This window comes from Gallus gallus, chromosome 1, assembly GCF_016699485.2.
Source record: "Gallus gallus isolate bGalGal1 chromosome 1, bGalGal1.mat.broiler.GRCg7b, whole genome shotgun sequence".
In the NCBI taxonomy this organism is placed as follows: Eukaryota; Metazoa; Chordata; class Aves; order Galliformes; family Phasianidae; genus Gallus; species Gallus gallus.
In genome coordinates, this window is record NC_052532.1 from 78,219,060 (window position 1) to 78,235,919 (window position 16,860).

Sequence of the window (16,860 nt, forward strand, 5' to 3'; positions counted from 1 at the left end):
TATCAGTACCTTCATTTGGATCTTCAAGGATTCCACTGTTTTATTTTTTTCCTTGGGAAAAGACCTCCAGACCACTCTTTTCCTCCAGACCACACCCGCCCCGCTCCAGGCACCCGCACACTCACGTAGCCCAACCATTGGTTCATGCTGTGACCATGGAATCACGGAATTACCTAGATCTATGTGTGCCCATGACAGGAGGACAGCAGGCCCACAGGCCTTGAAAAGAAGGTAAGAGAGAAAAAAAAGCGTCAACAGTTCACAGGCCGGTCTGGTCTGGTCCCGTGACCAGAGGAGGAGTTATTAAGTAGCACTGAGGAGGAATGTTGATTTACTAAATATGATATCAGAATGCAAGATAACACAATAGAACGCAATTCAATTGGAATCAAGGCCACCAAAATCAAATAAAATGAGAGAGAGCATGTCCAAATCGAAGGCCTTACTCTAAAGCTGCAGGCAAAAAGCAGCAAGGCACCATGTGCTTCTCAACAGTGAACAAAGAGACAGAGGCTCCTGAGCTGCCAGGAGCTCCACCTCTCTTCCTCTGGGCACAAAGTCCTCGGGGGAATGCAGGCCCTCCGCCCCTCCCCCTCCAAGAACCAAGCCCCCAGAAAGAGTGGTCCATGGAGCTGCAACAATAACTCTTCAACTCCCAGTGCTTTACATGATGTTATGATGTGGAATACCGACAACTAAGAAGTCATAAAACCAGAACACTTCCCTCTGAGAGAGTTTAGAAATATCCACCAGGTTTCAGTACGTGTACTGTATTCAGTATGGAGGGATGAAAATGTTGGAGGACAGTGAAGAGGATGAGGAAGATGGGGGAAAATACACATTTCTATCTGTACACAGAGCACGTCCTTGACTACGAGGGATGAGCATGTTGAGAAGAGTAGTTGGGAAACAGTCTCTGTCCTCTGCCACTGTCTACTCCATTTCTCAATGCGTCCTGTAGGCAAGGAAGAAATTCCGCTTTCTCGATTATATGCCAGACTTGATATCCAAACTGTTGAAATGTTCTTATGGGCTCTCCCTTCTGATATGGTTGGAACATCGCTTATAGCCGTGATAGACCCTACCACGAAAAGGTAGCTTACAAAGCTGCTCCCTTTCTGTACGTGTACTGGGTCTGTCTGGAATGGAATTTGCCCCGTTGGAAGCCCGTGTAGTACTGTGCTTTGCACAGGTTGATATCACACCAGTGTATTACTCTCTAACTCCAGTGTGGTATTAGAAAGCGACATTATTTTAGTTTGCCATTATGTGCCGGACAAGTTGGCAAATCAAGCACAGGCTCTCAGAGTTCAGGTTCCACGTTTAAACAGTTAAGACATACAGATGCAATATGTTTCCCAGTAACACCATATATATAAATTCTTTTCCAAGAACTCATTAATAAACGCTTATGTCTCTGCAAGCACGTCCAGTGAGGCTGTATGACCAGCTACTTCATCCCCTTTATTTCAGCTTCACCTTCATCACAGTGACTTTTAGCTGACCTTCAGCTGTTTTCCCCCAATTTGGCGAATTTCTGTTGCTCGTTACGCCTTAAAGAACAACCTTTTATCTTGGTACACTACAACTCAAAACAATTAATATGAAATCCGAGCAAAAGTCCTTGCACTTGGTGGATACAAAGTGGCTTCCAGTACATACTATGTAGGTCAAAAGTAGACTGTTGTGGCTTTGGCGCTTCAGTGAAGCAAGGTTCATTCAAAACAAGACTGATCACGTACCAAGCAAACTGGAAAATTCTAGTACTAGCACACTTCAATTCTTTTTGCTAAACTAATACACTTAAATTAACATGTATTGATCCCTATTGCTAAACCAGCCTACATCATGCTAAGCAGTGCCTGCACAGCATCTAGGTGCCCTCTCAAGCTGGCCCCCAGCCCCTAACAAAGGCCAGTCTGCTGGCAGCGGGTGAGAAAGTGGTGGGGAGGGGGCTTAGCCAGGACAGCTGACCTAAACTGACCAAAGGGATATTCCGTGCTGTATGACATTATTATTATTATTATTTTTTAGCACAGACTTTGTGTGAGTCAGCTGCATGGCGGAAATTGGCACCAAGGGAGCCTTCACAGAAAGGTAAACATGGCGGAAAAAGCCGTCGCGAAGGGACGTCCCCGACGTTCGGCAGCACTGACGCGCTGCGGCGGAGCCGGGGGCGACAGCGGCCGAAGCCCCTGCGTGTACAAAACCTGCCGCTAGGGGGCGGCGCGAACGGGACGGGCAAACGGCGCGGCGGGTCAGAAGGGCGCGGCGCGGCAGTTGGCGCGGGCGGCTCGAGCACGGAGGGAGAGATTGCCACCGTCCGCGGGCACAGACTTAGTCATGGTATCCACGCGAAGGAGAGCAAGGATGTCTGCCCCTGCCAGGAAGGATGCTGAAACCCCGACTGAGTGCCGAGGCAGCCGTGCAGCTGTCCGAACCTCTGGCTGTGTAGAGTGCATGAGCCTTTCCCCGGCATCGTGGGGAAAGCAGCAGTCAGAACAGCTGTGCAAGGTGTGAGCAGGTAGACGACCTGCTCCGACTTGTGATGAGGCTACAGGATGAAATACGTGCGTTAAAAACTGTCGTGGGGGACAAACAGGAAAACCACAGTTCACCCACGCACTGGCACGTTATTCCAAAGGAAAGAACAGAAAACCCAAGGCAGTCTGTATCACATCAGGTCGAGGGGAAAAAAATTTGCAAGGCTGGAGGCAAGAACACAAAGGAAAAGAGCAGATGGAGACAAGTTTGTGCTTGAAGCCGAATACAAAAACCCTCCTTGCTTTCTCCAGCGACCCCCCCACCGTCCTCCCACCCTCCGCCGGGTGCCCCTCTACAGCAGCTATGGGGCCCATCTGTGACTGATAACAATCCACTCAGTCTGGACAAACTAATGAAACCAAACCACAAAAAGCCCTTCCCCCAAAAAAAGACTACGCCGTTGAAGGATAAGAGATGGATAGTAGTTGTAGGTGATTCCTCCCTGCAGGGAACTGAACATCCAAAATGCTGAGCAGACCCCCTTCTTCGAGAAATCTGCTGCCTTCCTGGGGCTTGAGAAAGAGGTGCCGCCAGGAAACCACCTTGACTGGTACAGCCATCAGACCATAACTCGTTAATGCTTTTCCATAGACGGAGAGACAAAGCAGGGGTGGGCAGTGGTAGGACAAGGGGGAATGGTTTTAAACTGGGACAGGGGAGGTTTAGGTTGGATATTTGGAAGAAGTTCTTCACCCAGAGGGTGGTGACGCACTGGAACGGGTTGCCCAAGGAGGTTGTGGATGCCCCATCCCTGGTGGCATTCAAGGCCAGGCTGGATGTGGCTCTGGGCAGCCTGGTCTGGTGGTTGGCGACCCTGCACGTAGCAGGGGGGTTGAGACTCGATGATCATTGCGGTCCTTTTCAACCCAGGCCATTCTATGATTCTATGAAGGAGCTACATTTGTATCAAAGGCTATCAAAAGGGAGTTCAGGGCCTTGGAACAACAGCTGAAGGAACTGTCTCCTGTCTTGGGTGAGGACATGGAAACAAATCAAAGGATCTTATCCTTACATACATGGCTTCGCCACAGGTGCCATCGTCAGAACTCTGGTTTTTATTTTGGCAACCAAATGGCCTATATGGCACCAGGTTTGTGGGCACCAGGTGAGGTTTGCCTTTTTCAGAGGGCGAGAAGGGTCCTTGGGGCAAAACTAGAGGGCTCATTGGGATGGTTTTAAACTGGACCTGAGTTATCATTTAAGGACTTGACAAGACCAGTTGCCCAGCTGAAGTGCCTCCACAGCAATGCACACAGCCTGGGAAACAAACAGGAGATGCTGGAATCTACTGGGCTACTAGAAAACCACAATGTAGTTGCCATCACTGAAACCTGCTGGAATGATTCCTATGACTGGAGCGTGCCTGTTGACTGCTACGAGCTCTTCAGAAGGGACAGACGAGGAAGGAGGGGACGTAGTGTTGCTATCTACATCATGAACTCAATAGAACCTGAAGACTTGTCCCTAAAGTATAGTCATGAGCAAGCAAAAGCCTATGGGTGATGGTTAGAGACCTAGGCAGCAAGGGAAGCCTTGTGATCAGCGTCTACTACACGTCACCCAGTCAAGCAGAGCCTGTCAACCTCCAGCTCCAGGGGGCATCGCAGTCGCAAGCACTCCTCCTGATGGAGGACTTCAACAGAGATGCAGTTCTTCCCATTATCTAAACAAACTGCAGGGCTGCTTTTCAGTGAGCGCTAACAAGCTTAACAATATCATTGCAGTTGGTATCAAAAGTAGGATCAGAATTTGTTCAGAGGTGGAAAGGGGAAAAAAGCAGAGAACAAGCAGAAGACACAGAGAGGAAACCACTACTTAAGTGGACAGAGCTGGAGGTCAAAAGTGGAAAAATAGTTCTACTGGTACACAGTGGACTGTGTGTTCAGGGGTCAGGTCTCCACTTGTATGGAGAGAGGTTTGCGTTGTGCTGCTCCAGCCTTCGTGTCACAGTGTATCTTGCTTAGCGCAGAAATAAGTGCCTGAGTCATTGAGTAGGACGTGATCTATCGCCATTGATAAGGAGTTCCCCTTAGTCCCACTGCTTTGGAAGCGGCTTTTGAATTCTTCCTCAAACTCTGCTTTGTTACCTTCCACTGAACGAACAATCAGCTGCAAAGTGGCGTTCTTCCCCACTGGCAGCTTGTACCAGAACATGGTCCAGAATCCACTCTCTTTGTGTGAACAGTTCAGAGTCAGAGAGTCTCCCAGTCGGACAATCATGTCTGGGGTTTGCTGAAGAGCCCAGCCTAGAAAAGGAAAGAAGAAAAGAAGCTGTGAGGAATGGAATGAGTTGAAAGAGACACAGAGACACATCCTTGAATTAATAGATGGGATGCCAGCATGTCAGACGCTGTCCCATTTCTCTGGAGGGGACAGATAGGAGACAGAAAAAAACAATTTCAAATGTAGTAGTAGTATTTTTTTCTTACATATATTTTTTTTAAATACTAACTTCACCACCCTTGATTGAAGTTTTAAAATGATTCAGAAAAAAAAAATGTGTAGACCGGCAGAGCTTTTTGAGTAAGAGACTGAGGAAAATTTCACCTCATTCATTGCTCATCCTCCCCAGGGAGCCCTGGGGAATGGAGCATTGCCAACAACTGAACACATTGTTGAAGCACCAGCAGAAGGCTTGTCAAGGGAGAACAAAATTTACATACCTACATGGGCCAGCAAGGCCGTAAGAAACCAGCAGGGAAACATGGGAAAAGTTTTATCTTCTTCAGCTGATCTGCCTGTGGTGCCAGCACTGACCTAGGAGCTCTGTTGTGTGAGGAGGAAACATTGAGGAAGGAAGAAATGCAAGATGTTGGAGTGGGCAGGACTGTGTGAGACCGCCCAGAGAGCAGTTGGTTAGAAAGCAGATGGTTGGCTGGGAATTGTGTGAAATACAGACAGTAGGAGGTGGTACAAACCCTGCACAGCTGGCTTTACGTGTGTGTATGTGTGTATGCGCAGCCACAGGAACGTGTGGGGACGGGATGGGAGCCTGAGTTTGAGACAAGGCATAGGGATGCTTTGGGGTTTTCCTCTCTTCCTCTTGAAACAGCTGAGATCTTCACAAAAGAGGTATTATGCAAAAAAAATACATAGAAACGGGGCTCTGTTATTTTCTTTTGTGCCCCACATCTAAGTTCCTGAAATTTCAACGATCCTGACCACAGACATTACAGCGCTGGATCTTCTCTGGTTAGGCCCATGCAGTTCATGCCACGTTCATGCTTTGTCCATCATTCTGCCTGCCCTGGGCTGTCAATGGCTTCTGTGTGAGAGTCATCAGCTACTCTGCAGGAGTGTAGAAGAGCACCTCCCTCCTTCTACCTTCCCGCTGCCGACAGCAGGGTCACTGACTGCAGTCTGTCTCGTTCAGTAAGCACTTGGAGACTATTAAAGCGTACTGGTACTTGACACTGAGAGGAAGGGCATTTGCTTCACAGGGACTGCAAGCATGTGGATGGAAGAAGTAAACAGTCAGTGGAGGTGGTGAGGGGGCATCTGTCTTGTATGAGAGGTGAGGAGAGAGTCTGAGGAGACAGCAAGGGTGACTCAGAAAATCTGCGAGGGAAGAGAAAGGTACATCCTCCCTTGGTGCCGGCAGGAATGTGAGTGATGAATTTGGCAGCTCCTTGGATAATGTTTGTTTGTCAAACACACTAGCATTTAACAAACTCCGCATCATAAGCATTAACACTCTTTCAGAGAATTTTGGGAGCTCTCACTGTTTGTGATCACTGTATTTGTGTTCACATACACTGTATCCACAAATATCAACTTCTACTGAGATTCTTTTGTGGCAAAAATCACTATCTGTAAAGTAAAAGCCACCGCATTTCTTAGATTGACACGATCCTTTAGATTAAATGGGTGAAATGCTTTCAAATAGAAATTGTGAGCATTCCACATTTAAACAAAGTATCTTAGGAGATGGAGGGCCACATAAAGTACTTTTCTCATATTCTGTTTTTGAAATTACTTCTGAATATTTTGTTTGAGAAAACACTCTATCATTCAGATAGAAAGAAGCACGTTGCTGAAGAAAATGCTTTTTTCTTTAAAGAAACTTAAGAAATGGATAGAAATGGCGTTTTTGTTTCAGTTTTTTTTTAATAGATGTAAAATATCTTTCAATCCACTACATACAACGTTCTGCTTCTGGATTCAGCCTGCTTTCTTAAAAATGGCACCAACAGCACAGAGAGATCTCAAGGGGTTACTATGAACAAGTGCTATGAGAAACCACCAATCTTCCGAAACGCAAGTGTATCTTTATGTTGAAAGTTGTTCTTTGAAATAATTAAAGAGAGCTCTATATCGTATGAAAGGTTTATTATTAACTGTTACGTTATCTGTAATTACTATCAGTACCTTCTAATGTAGGATATCAGTACCTTCATTTGGATCTTCAAGGTTTCCACTGTTTGTTTTTTGTCCTGGAGAAAACCTTGGGTTAACGATATGCCATTTCAGAAGATGTATTTCTAGAAGTTCAAGTTGCCAGTCCACCAGTCTGGGATCGAGGCTGTGTCAAGATCATGAAATTCTTAGTGTTAGTCGCCTTTGTTGGTGTGGCTGGTGAGTGTATTTTTACTTTTATTTTTGTAATCTAAAATGAAACTATTTCTGAGGAAACTTGTAGCATAATCTGTTGTGAGAAATTGCAGTTGAGTTTTGAGTTTACACTTGCAAAAGGCTTAAGGCAAAGCACTTCTACTTCTTTTGACTCCAAACTATCCGCCCAGAATAACTTATTTCACGAGACATGAATGCCTTCATGGTTCTTGACCGGGGAACGCTACAGTGCTTACCCAGGTTCAAAAAAGAAGACCATGTAAATTCATGAATCTTCCACTGAAAATGAATTACAAAGCACCTCTTACTCAAAAAATCCTGAAGCTGCTGTAAATTATTTGAATATGGGAGAGTGTTCCAAGGAGATGTGACTGCAGACTTGTCTTGTACTTTCATTACCTGCTATTGACTGCTACTACGGACAAGATCCTGGTACAGACAAACCTTTGGTCTTATCCAACAAGAACATTTGTATATTATTAAGTTCACTCTGGAAATAGCATCCAGGGCTTCAGACACAGACAGATGGTCTGCCAATCTAAATTCAATCAGCTTATTTTAGGCAGAAGCGAACAAATGTGTGCTAGAGTTAACCGTAACTGCTACTGTGCATTTTTGTAGAACCAGAGCCTATGCGTGAGATGTTTCAGTCAGCCACAGGGCCACGGAGTTCCTTATGCCAGATGTTAACATATGCTATTTCTTATTTCGCAGTTGCCTTCCCCATCAGTGATGAGGATGATGACAAGATTGCGGGAGGCTACAGCTGTGCAAGGAGTGCCGCACCCTACCAGGTGTCTCTGAATTCTGGATGTCACTTCTGTGGAGGCTCTCTCATCAGCAGCCAATGGGTGCTGTCAGCTGCTCACTGCTACAAGTCGTGAGTGGAAAAAATATATCCCATAATCTACCTCTTTTCTCCAGTTCACTTTTGCCGGGAATGTAGAGCTATGAGATCCAAATATATAAATAACTCAGTTCTCACGGAAGACAACTGAGGAATGAGTGGGTCATTCAGAAAGATGGGCTGATGCATCACAAGAGGTTTTCCCCTTCTGCAAATGTTTTTCTGAATGCAGATTACTTCCTGAAATGACAACGTGGTAACCTAGACAGTTATGTGTGTGGTCTCTCAGAAATTGAATTGATTTGTTAAAACTTAATTACAGTAGAATACGGAGAGGAACGACTTCATCGTGATACCAGTTTGTCTTCCAGAATGTTTGTACTTGCCACAAAACAATCCTTCGTAAATTCACCACCAGCACTGGGAATAAGATCTCAGTGTGGATCCCTGGAATTTATTGCAGGACAAGAAAAGTACCCGGCACAAAGAGTTAATACATACAGTGATAGGCAGCTTTCTCATAACCCTGATGTCAGTGGCAGTAAGGTAAGTGACATTCCTTCTTTTTTCCAGTTCCATTCAAGTGAAGCTTGGGGAATACAACCTGGCAGCCCAAGACGGCAGCGAGCAGACCATTAGTTCATCTAAAGTCATCCGTCACTCTGGCTACAATTCCAACACACTGAACAATGATATCATGCTCATCAAGCTTTCCAAAGCAGCCACACTCAACTCCTACATCAACACAGTTCCTCTGCCTACCAGCTGTGTGACCGCTGGAACAACGTGCCTGATCTCTGGATGGGGCAACACACTCAGCAGCGGCTGTGAGTGCTGCGTGGGAATGTGTCTGAGGACACTGGACATAGTCTAAGACCTCACAATGAAGTCCAAACAGTGCAGGGTAAAGAACAGAGAAGTGCTGCAGGGCAAGCCTTTTTGAAGGATGATTTTAAATGATCAGTCCATGTAGGGCAACAATCATTTAGCTGCCCTGATGGCAAGGCTTTCTAAGATCTTTGATCCTGTTTTATTTTGTGAAGACGGAATCATTTATGTCACTCAAGTGCCCTTCACTCAGATGTGTGGCAATCTGGACATTTTGTGTCTTGGCACCATCAGCCGTGCAGTTCCAAGCACTAGTGATTTACTAGTTAGCTGTGTTCTGAGAATATTATAAAAACGTGTGAATGTGGATCTAAAACTGCTACAAAAGAGCTCCACTCTTTTCCACTGATGGTCAGAAGCATGGCTGGGGACCGCTGTCTAATTCTCTGGCCAAAACAAACCTGCACCGGAGATGGGGCTAGTTTGCCTGCGGCCCCAGATTTCTGCGTCATACGTACTGAAAGAGTAGTTCTTAGTTCCAAGCCTGCCAGCTGGTGACTTTCTAGATGCAGGGTAGAACAGAGGGCCCATGGGTAGAATTTGTTTCATCTAAACAAATAGACTTACAGCTCGGAAACAAAATGAGGACTGCTAAAACACGGTGTCCAGCAATGACTTTTCTGTTAAGAAAGATGTTTTTTCCAGGCTCTAAAATTCTATCAGCCATGCCATCAAAAATTTCTCTCTATTTTCTTGTAGCTCTGTATCCAGATGTCCTGCAGTGCCTGAATGCCCCTGTACTCTCCTCAAGCCAGTGCAGCAGGGCTTACCCTGGTAGAATTACCAGTAACATGATATGTATAGGATACCTGAATGGAGGAAAAGACTCCTGCCAGGTAAAACAACTGCCTCTCCTATCTGTACCTTTCCTGTCTTCTCCTAGTAGAGGATGAGATCATGTTAGAGATACTCAGTGGCATGTTTGAAACCATTTTTTTAACTAAAGTATGCTAGCTCTTGCACTTTGGGCTACCGAAAATGGAGACGTGCTGCACCAGAAAATAAACAATAATCGCAGAGGCTATAACCTAGGATGCAAATGTTAGTATTGGATTCAATGAGAATAAAATATCACCATACCAACATCCAGGAAGTCTGGAAAATGAACACACCTGGTAATTGCACTGCATGTTGTGTATGCTTGATTCTGTGGAAAAGTTTTGCAGAATAATGTGCCAGAAAAGGTTTCTGAGCACCTGCCAAGAACGGCACCCATGAAAAATAAGTAACTTACTACTGTCTGTGATGCCTTAGAAGTACGGCATGTTAGCATCAGGTGCAGAATTGTAAGCAGAAATTATCTTTGTATGAAAAAGTCTCCCTCTAGAATCTCAGTGGGTTCTGGGAATCATGGCTTACTGCTGATGCTGATAACATTTGCTGAGCATCTGTATCTTTATCTGTACAGGGGGATTCCGGTGGTCCAGTAGTCTGCAATGGTCAGCTTCAGGGTATTGTTTCCTGGGGTTTTGGATGTGCACAAAAAGGTTATCCTGGTGTTTACACTAAGGTTTGCAATTATGTTTCCTGGATTAAAACGACTATGTCTTCCAACTGAGACACTCATTTTACGTGACCTGCTTTTCCTCCTCCTCATTTCCTTCTGCTTTGGAATTGGATGTACACACCTTCACAAAAAATAAACATTTTCAGGCAGCCCTTCTTTGTGCAGTTCCTCCATGGGTTATTTCATGGGGAACACCGACAAGTAATATCACTATCTCTCTCTCTCTCTATTTATCTAATACTTGTAGTGTCTCTCAACTAGAAGAATCTTGGAATGCTTTCTACCCTCAACTTCAGGAGTCCTTCAGCCAGTTTTGTACAAGCATCCTGAAGCAGGAGATATTTTCTGTTTATAATCATATAGTCAAATGCTACACATCTACATAAAACAGCTGAAGGAGCGTGGCGAACTACAGAGGCAACACACTTCTATTACAGAAAACAGCAGGCAGCAAATCAAACGCTCCCGATCACCCCTAACCCACAGTCATATGACTGAATATTTCCTAGTGCAAAATCACTGAAAGCTCTACCTGGGGAATGAAGGCAAGTTCTTGCTAGGGCTTGTTCTCTTAATGTACCAGTACTGTGACCTACCAAGGCTATTTTACTAAATTGCTGGGGCTGCTGTCCATACCATTTTGCTCATTGGACATGCTGGGCTTTCTTAGTTTTCCTGGAACAGTCAAAAGAACAGAGATGTTCCTGAGCTTTGGTTTTGCATCCTGTTGTCCCAGTCTGCCCCAAGAGAGTCCATGAAAAAAACTGCCAAAGTTGCCCAGGAGCTGTGCAGTTGTCTCCCGGGGAAAAGAAAAAAAGAAAAAAGAAAAGAGAAAAAAGAAATGGGAGAGGAGAAAAGTGGGGCACAAAGGAACAAATGCCATTTTCAATTGGAGAGGTTTTTGCGTAGCTCCTTCAGATTCTTTGTTGTCGATATACCTCTTAGGTACGTAATAGGTGCCTGAGCCAGGAAAAAAGTACAATATACAAACAAGATCAGACCATAGCATGATATCTCACTGCTCTGAAAGTCCTTGATGAATTCCTTCTCAGCATCTTCCTTTGTGGCTTTCTTTGTTCCTATAAAAATCATCCTTCCCTTCAGTCTCTTTGTACCAGGAGACAGAGATCTTACCGGGGAGCTGTTGAAAGTCACAGGTTTTCCCTCCACGGCCAGTGTGAGTGGAGACTTAAATATCCTTGCCTCATATTATCAGCCAAGAAGCAAATTTGTTACCTGATGTGCAACGAGCCAATTCCCACACACGCAAGAGAGAGATTTCTTTTTATTTGGGCCCGGGTGCTGGAAAGATGAATGCTTCAAGAAATCAAGGACAATAACGAAAATGTCTTCACTGTGTTTGTGCATTAAATTCCCATATATTCCATCTACCTAATACAGAAGGAACAACTACTACCTACGTATTAATAAGGTTAAACAACTGCGATAATCCATCCCCTTCTGGACTCATTCCCAGCCAGCTGTTCTTGCATGGGGTTGTTCATGGGTCTTACATGACCTTCCGTGATTGTTGGGAGAATGCTCCACTTCATCCTTCTATCCCTATATGGTCACGTTAGAACAAGCTGAACAGTTCTCCTCTGGCCAATACTCCAAGAGGAACAATTTTATTTGATTAATCTGATAACGTAAGACATTCTGCTCGATCAAAGTATTTTGCATTTCTGTTGATTAAACACAGACAATATCCCCTTCTTTCTAAACAAAGACCTGTTTCTCCATATCATGTGTAGAACAAGCAAAGGCAATCACAGAGCCTTTATTTCAGAAATAGGCACTATAGGAAAAGATATCCAGTAGGAACTAACTCACCCCTCCTGGTAACAGTGTGGAGAAAGGGACGGTCTGAGGAATGTGACCCTGCACCGTTCATACCGTCGTGCCACCAGAGAGAAGGGCGGGGGCAAAGGGGGACCCGCGCAGACTCAGACCGCACAGGAACTATCGCGGAGACGGAAGGGGTGGCTCCAGACCACACCCGCCCCGCTCCAGGCACCCACACACTCACATAGCCCAACCATTGGTTCATGCTGTGACCATGGAATCACGGAGTTACCTAGATCTATCTGTGTCCATGACAGGAGGACAGCAGGCCCACAGGCCTGGAAAAGAAGGAAAGAGAGAAAAAAAAGCGTCAACAGTTCACAGGCCGGTCTGCTCTGGTCCCATGATCAGAGGAGGAGTTATTAAGTAGCACTGAGGAGGAATGTTGATTTACTAAATATGATATCAGAATGCAAGATAACACAATAGAACGCAATTCAATTGGAATCAAGGCCACCAAAATCAAATAAAATGAGAGAGAGCATGTCCAAATCGAAGGACCTACTCTAAAGCTGCAGGCAAAAAGCAGCAAGGCACCATGTGCTTCTCAACGGTGAACAAAGAGACAGAGGCTCCTGAGCTGCCAGGAGCTCCACCTCTCTTCCTCTGGGCACAAAGTCCTCGGGGGAAAGCAGGCCCTCCGCCCCTCCCCCTCCAAGAACCAAGCACCCAGAAAGAGTGGTCCATGGAGCTGGAACAATAACTCTTCAACTCCCAGTGCTTTACATGATGTTATGATGTGGAATACCGACAACTAAGAAGTCATAAAACCAGAACACTTCCCTCTGAGAGAGTTTAGAAATATCCACCAGGTTTCAGTATGTGTACTGAATTCAGTATGGAGGGATGAAAATGTTGGAGGACAGTGAAGAGGATGAGGAAGATGGGGGAAAATACACATTTCTATCGTACACAGAGCACGTCCTTGACTACGAGGGATGAGCATGTTGGGAAGAGTAGTTTGGAAACAGTCTCTGTCCTCTGCCACTGTCTACTCCATGTCTCAATGCGTTCTGTAGGCAAAGAAGAAATTCCGCTTTCTAGATCATATGCCTGACTTGATATTCAAACTGTTGAAATGTTCTTATGGGCTCTCCCTTCTGATATGGTATTTTATTCATCGGGATATTGAAACTGTAGTTAATACTGGTGTGGCAATACTTTGGCAAATAGAAAAGACCCTAAATACGGAAGGAGTTATGATTGCCCCTGAAAAGGTACAACTCTCTGCGCCCCGGAAGTACTTAGGATGGACACTGACTAACACGATAGTAACCCCACAGAAACTGCAACTGAATACTAAAATAGAGACTCTACATGATGCCCAAAGGTTTCTGGGGGACTTAAAGTGGTTGAGCCCTGTGGTGGGCATCCCAAACGAACTCTTAGAGTCGTTGAGACCTTTGTTACGGGGCACTGACCCGGCCCAGCCTGTAACGGTGACAATGCAGCACAAACGTCTACTACAACAGATTATGGACTGCATTATACACGGCAGTGTTCGGAGACGTGACCCTGACCTCCCCATACAGGTTATGGTATGGTATGGACCCAAGTACCTTTTAGGAGCGTTGGCACAATCTAAAAAGAAAACGGGGGAGGTATGGGTACTAGAGTGGATCTGTCCCTCACTGCAGCGATCAAAAACACTTCTTCAAAAAACTGAGCTCCTGGCAGAAGTGATTAAGAAAGGGCGAGAACGTACCCTGCAAATCACAGGTATGGAGCCTGTGTGTGTACAGCTGCCAATGCAGAAGGACACTCTGACATGGTATGTGCAGCATAGTCCAGAGTTACAGGATGCTCTCTTACGAGCTGGAAGTACAGTTTCAATGGAAAAGATTCCCAACGTGCCGCTACATTGGATTGGTCAGAGGAGTTGGCTCCGGATACCAAAGCAGCACGAGACGCCCTTGCAGAACGCAATCACGGCTTACACGGACACAGGATGGAAGTCTAGAACAACAGCAGTGACCTGGCAGCAGGGTGGCTCCTGGAGACATCACCTCATTGCAGCCGATGATAAGGACTTATTGCAAACATTGGAGCTGGTGGCTGTTGTATGGGCCATGATGAACTTAATCGGCCCCCTTAATGTGGTCACCGACTCCCTTTATGTAGCTGGAGTATGCCACCGAATAGAGGAGGCCTACATAAAGGAAGTGCAGAATCGGCGGCTGTACGAGCTGTTCGTGCAGTTGCAGAGAGCAATCAGAATTAGGGAGCACTCATATGCAGTAATACATGTTCGAGGTCATAAATGGGAGATAGACTTGGGAGAGGGAAATGCGAGAGCTGATCGCTTGGTGTCACTGGCGCAGAGACCTTTAGTCTCCCAGCATGTCCTGGCCCGAGAGGCGCACTCTATGTTTCACCAGAATGCCAAGGGGCTAAGAAGGGAATATCAGATAACATATGAGGACGCTAAGGCAATTGTTAGATCGTGCCCAGTGTGCAGCCACCTTAATGGTGGTATGGGCCTCGGGCTAGGAGTTAACCCCAGGGGACTTAAAGCTAATGAAAATAGGCAGATGAATGTGACGCATGTGGGTGAGTTCGGGCAGCTGAAATATGTACACGTGTCTATAGGTACATATAGTCATTTTATGTGGGCCACCGCTCAACCTGGAGAAAAGGCTATGTATGTAGAAAGGCATCTCAGATGTTGCTTTGCAGTTATGGGTATATCACTACAAATAAAAACAGACAATGGCCCAGCCTACACTAGTCGTAGGCTTGGGGAGTTTCTGCAAACATGGGGAGTAAAACACAGTACGGGTATCCCAAACTCGCCCACAGGCCAGGCAATAGTAGAACAGGGAAATTGTGGATGGACGGCTGACCCAGTGAGGTCATGTTTTTCTCCCCCTGGGTCAGTGCAAGTAAAACAGCTGCTACGGATCACTGTCTCACACAGAACAATGATGGGAGTAGGCGAAAGGAATGCAGAGCTGTGATAGAGACCGCTGTGCCAGGTGCTGTAAGACAAGCTGCAAGCAACTGCAAATTATGAGAACTGCACCAACACTGCCCTCTGTTCTTCTGTCTCATTATACTGCATGAAAATGTGTCTTTCAGGAACGTAATGAAAATGTATCTGAATTCCTGGCAACTATTGATTATGTATTAGTTTGACCTATATCTATAGCACAATTTCTCCTGACGGTGTGCAAGTTAGGTGGAGTGATCCCCCTTGCACTATCAATAGACATCAATTGACACATGCCTGCTCTATATCCTCACCAGATATAGGGTCTGATTTCCGCAACTCAATTTTGCAACGAGAATAGATCCGCTCTGTTCGGCTGCGGGATCGGTTGAGAGAGGGGACACCTTTGGCGCGCCCCAAGATTTCTTGGAAGGTCTCCCTTCCTCACCCGATCACTGCAGGGACAGACAAGGACCATCCATTGGTGTATCAGGTATGTGTATAGAAAAGGGGGTGCCCGTAAGGCGTGAGGAGACGTCCTACGCAGGGTATGAAGGAGCGTGCCTGCTCGCCCCCCAAGGTACGTGAGCTCACAGGTTAGGTTGCCGGCTGGGGTAGGACTTGCAACTAATTGACTAATGTACTAGCGTTATTAAGATTCAAGCTAAAATATGTCGTCAGCATTGTGTATTATGTATAAACCACGTTTTTTGTTCTAAATGTCAGAGTGGGTGTGGTGTGAGTGAGACGCGTTCCTTTCAGGGAATGAGTGTCAGCCTGTTTATCTAGTACTGTGATCCGATTGCATGGAAGCATGTAAGGGAACGTGGACAAGCTTCTGTGAGATCTGTTCCCAAGTGTTTATAACTGAACAATATCACTATACGGTGTTAAGGGTTTGTGGAAACTTTGAGGGAATTAGGAATCAATAAGAATTTTGTAAACATCATGGGAGGCTCCCAGGAGAAAGTTGTGTTTCCACAGGATCTGGCCCATTATGGGTTCCCAGTAAATGGACTAAGCCAGCCCCAAACATTAGCAACCCATCTCAACTTGATGACAACAACAGCGACTCCGGCGAGCGATAGCCACATGGTGTGCAAGACATTGTATACAGTGCCGTGACTCCCGAGCTGCGACTGGAATTCCCTTAGCAGATCGCATAAAATATCTCATCAGAAAGGTCTCTTGGACACTGGGAACTGCCAGGAGCAATTGGCGGTTACGAGATTCAGAAGCGCACTAAATGTGGGGATCGGGTACAGTGATTGATCCAGAGTGGGGACTGTGGTATTTTATTCATCGGGATATTGAAACTGTAGTTAATACTGGTGTGCTGTGTAGTCTTTACTGTTAGTTTACTGACAAGGAATGCTTTGTAGAAGTGTGTAACATAAATCTAGTGTATTCTTATAGATAGTGATTGGTGTGCTGATAATCATGCTTTGTTTACTGTAATGCTAGCAAAAGATGATTCAAGATGCAATTCATACAACCTGGCTCGTACAAAAAGAAAACGGGGGAAATGTGGAGAGATTTATTGATGACTGGCTGACTGAGAAAAGCCATGCAGACACTGTGCATCTGGTTAAGCAACCTTGTTACGCGCAAGGTCAGGTATGAGAACTAGGAACAAAACAGGATGCCGATGGAGATAGCCGGCAACAGTGTTTTGAGAAGTCTGTAAGAGAGTGTTTGCTGTGAGATAACCACAGAGCACAAAGATAG

The 16,860-nt window shown here is 45.6% G+C and overlaps 2 protein-coding genes and 1 gene segment (V, D, J or C); 1 reads left to right on the forward strand and 2 right to left on the reverse strand.

Moving 5' to 3' along the window:
• The window catches only part of TRBV6-5 (T cell receptor beta variable 6-5), a gene marked incomplete in the record, with an annotated part of 201,106 nt that overhangs the window by 172,962 nt on the left and 11,284 nt on the right, over positions 1 to 16,860 (reverse strand).
• LOC121107402 lies at positions 4,296 to 5,319 on the reverse strand. The segment is given in 2 exon segments: positions 4,296 to 4,790; positions 5,208 to 5,319. Coding segments are annotated over 2 exon segments (345 nt in total).
• Positions 6,871 to 10,528, forward strand: LOC121107405 (trypsin I-P1-like). The gene is made up of 5 exons (XM_040651464.2): positions 6,871 to 7,119; positions 7,831 to 7,996; positions 8,537 to 8,790; positions 9,551 to 9,687; positions 10,260 to 10,528. The coding sequence occupies exons 1-5, from the start codon at positions 7,080 to 7,082 to the stop codon at positions 10,407 to 10,409; spliced, it is 747 nt and encodes a 248-aa protein (XP_040507398.2). The 5' UTR covers positions 6,871 to 7,079; the 3' UTR covers positions 10,410 to 10,528.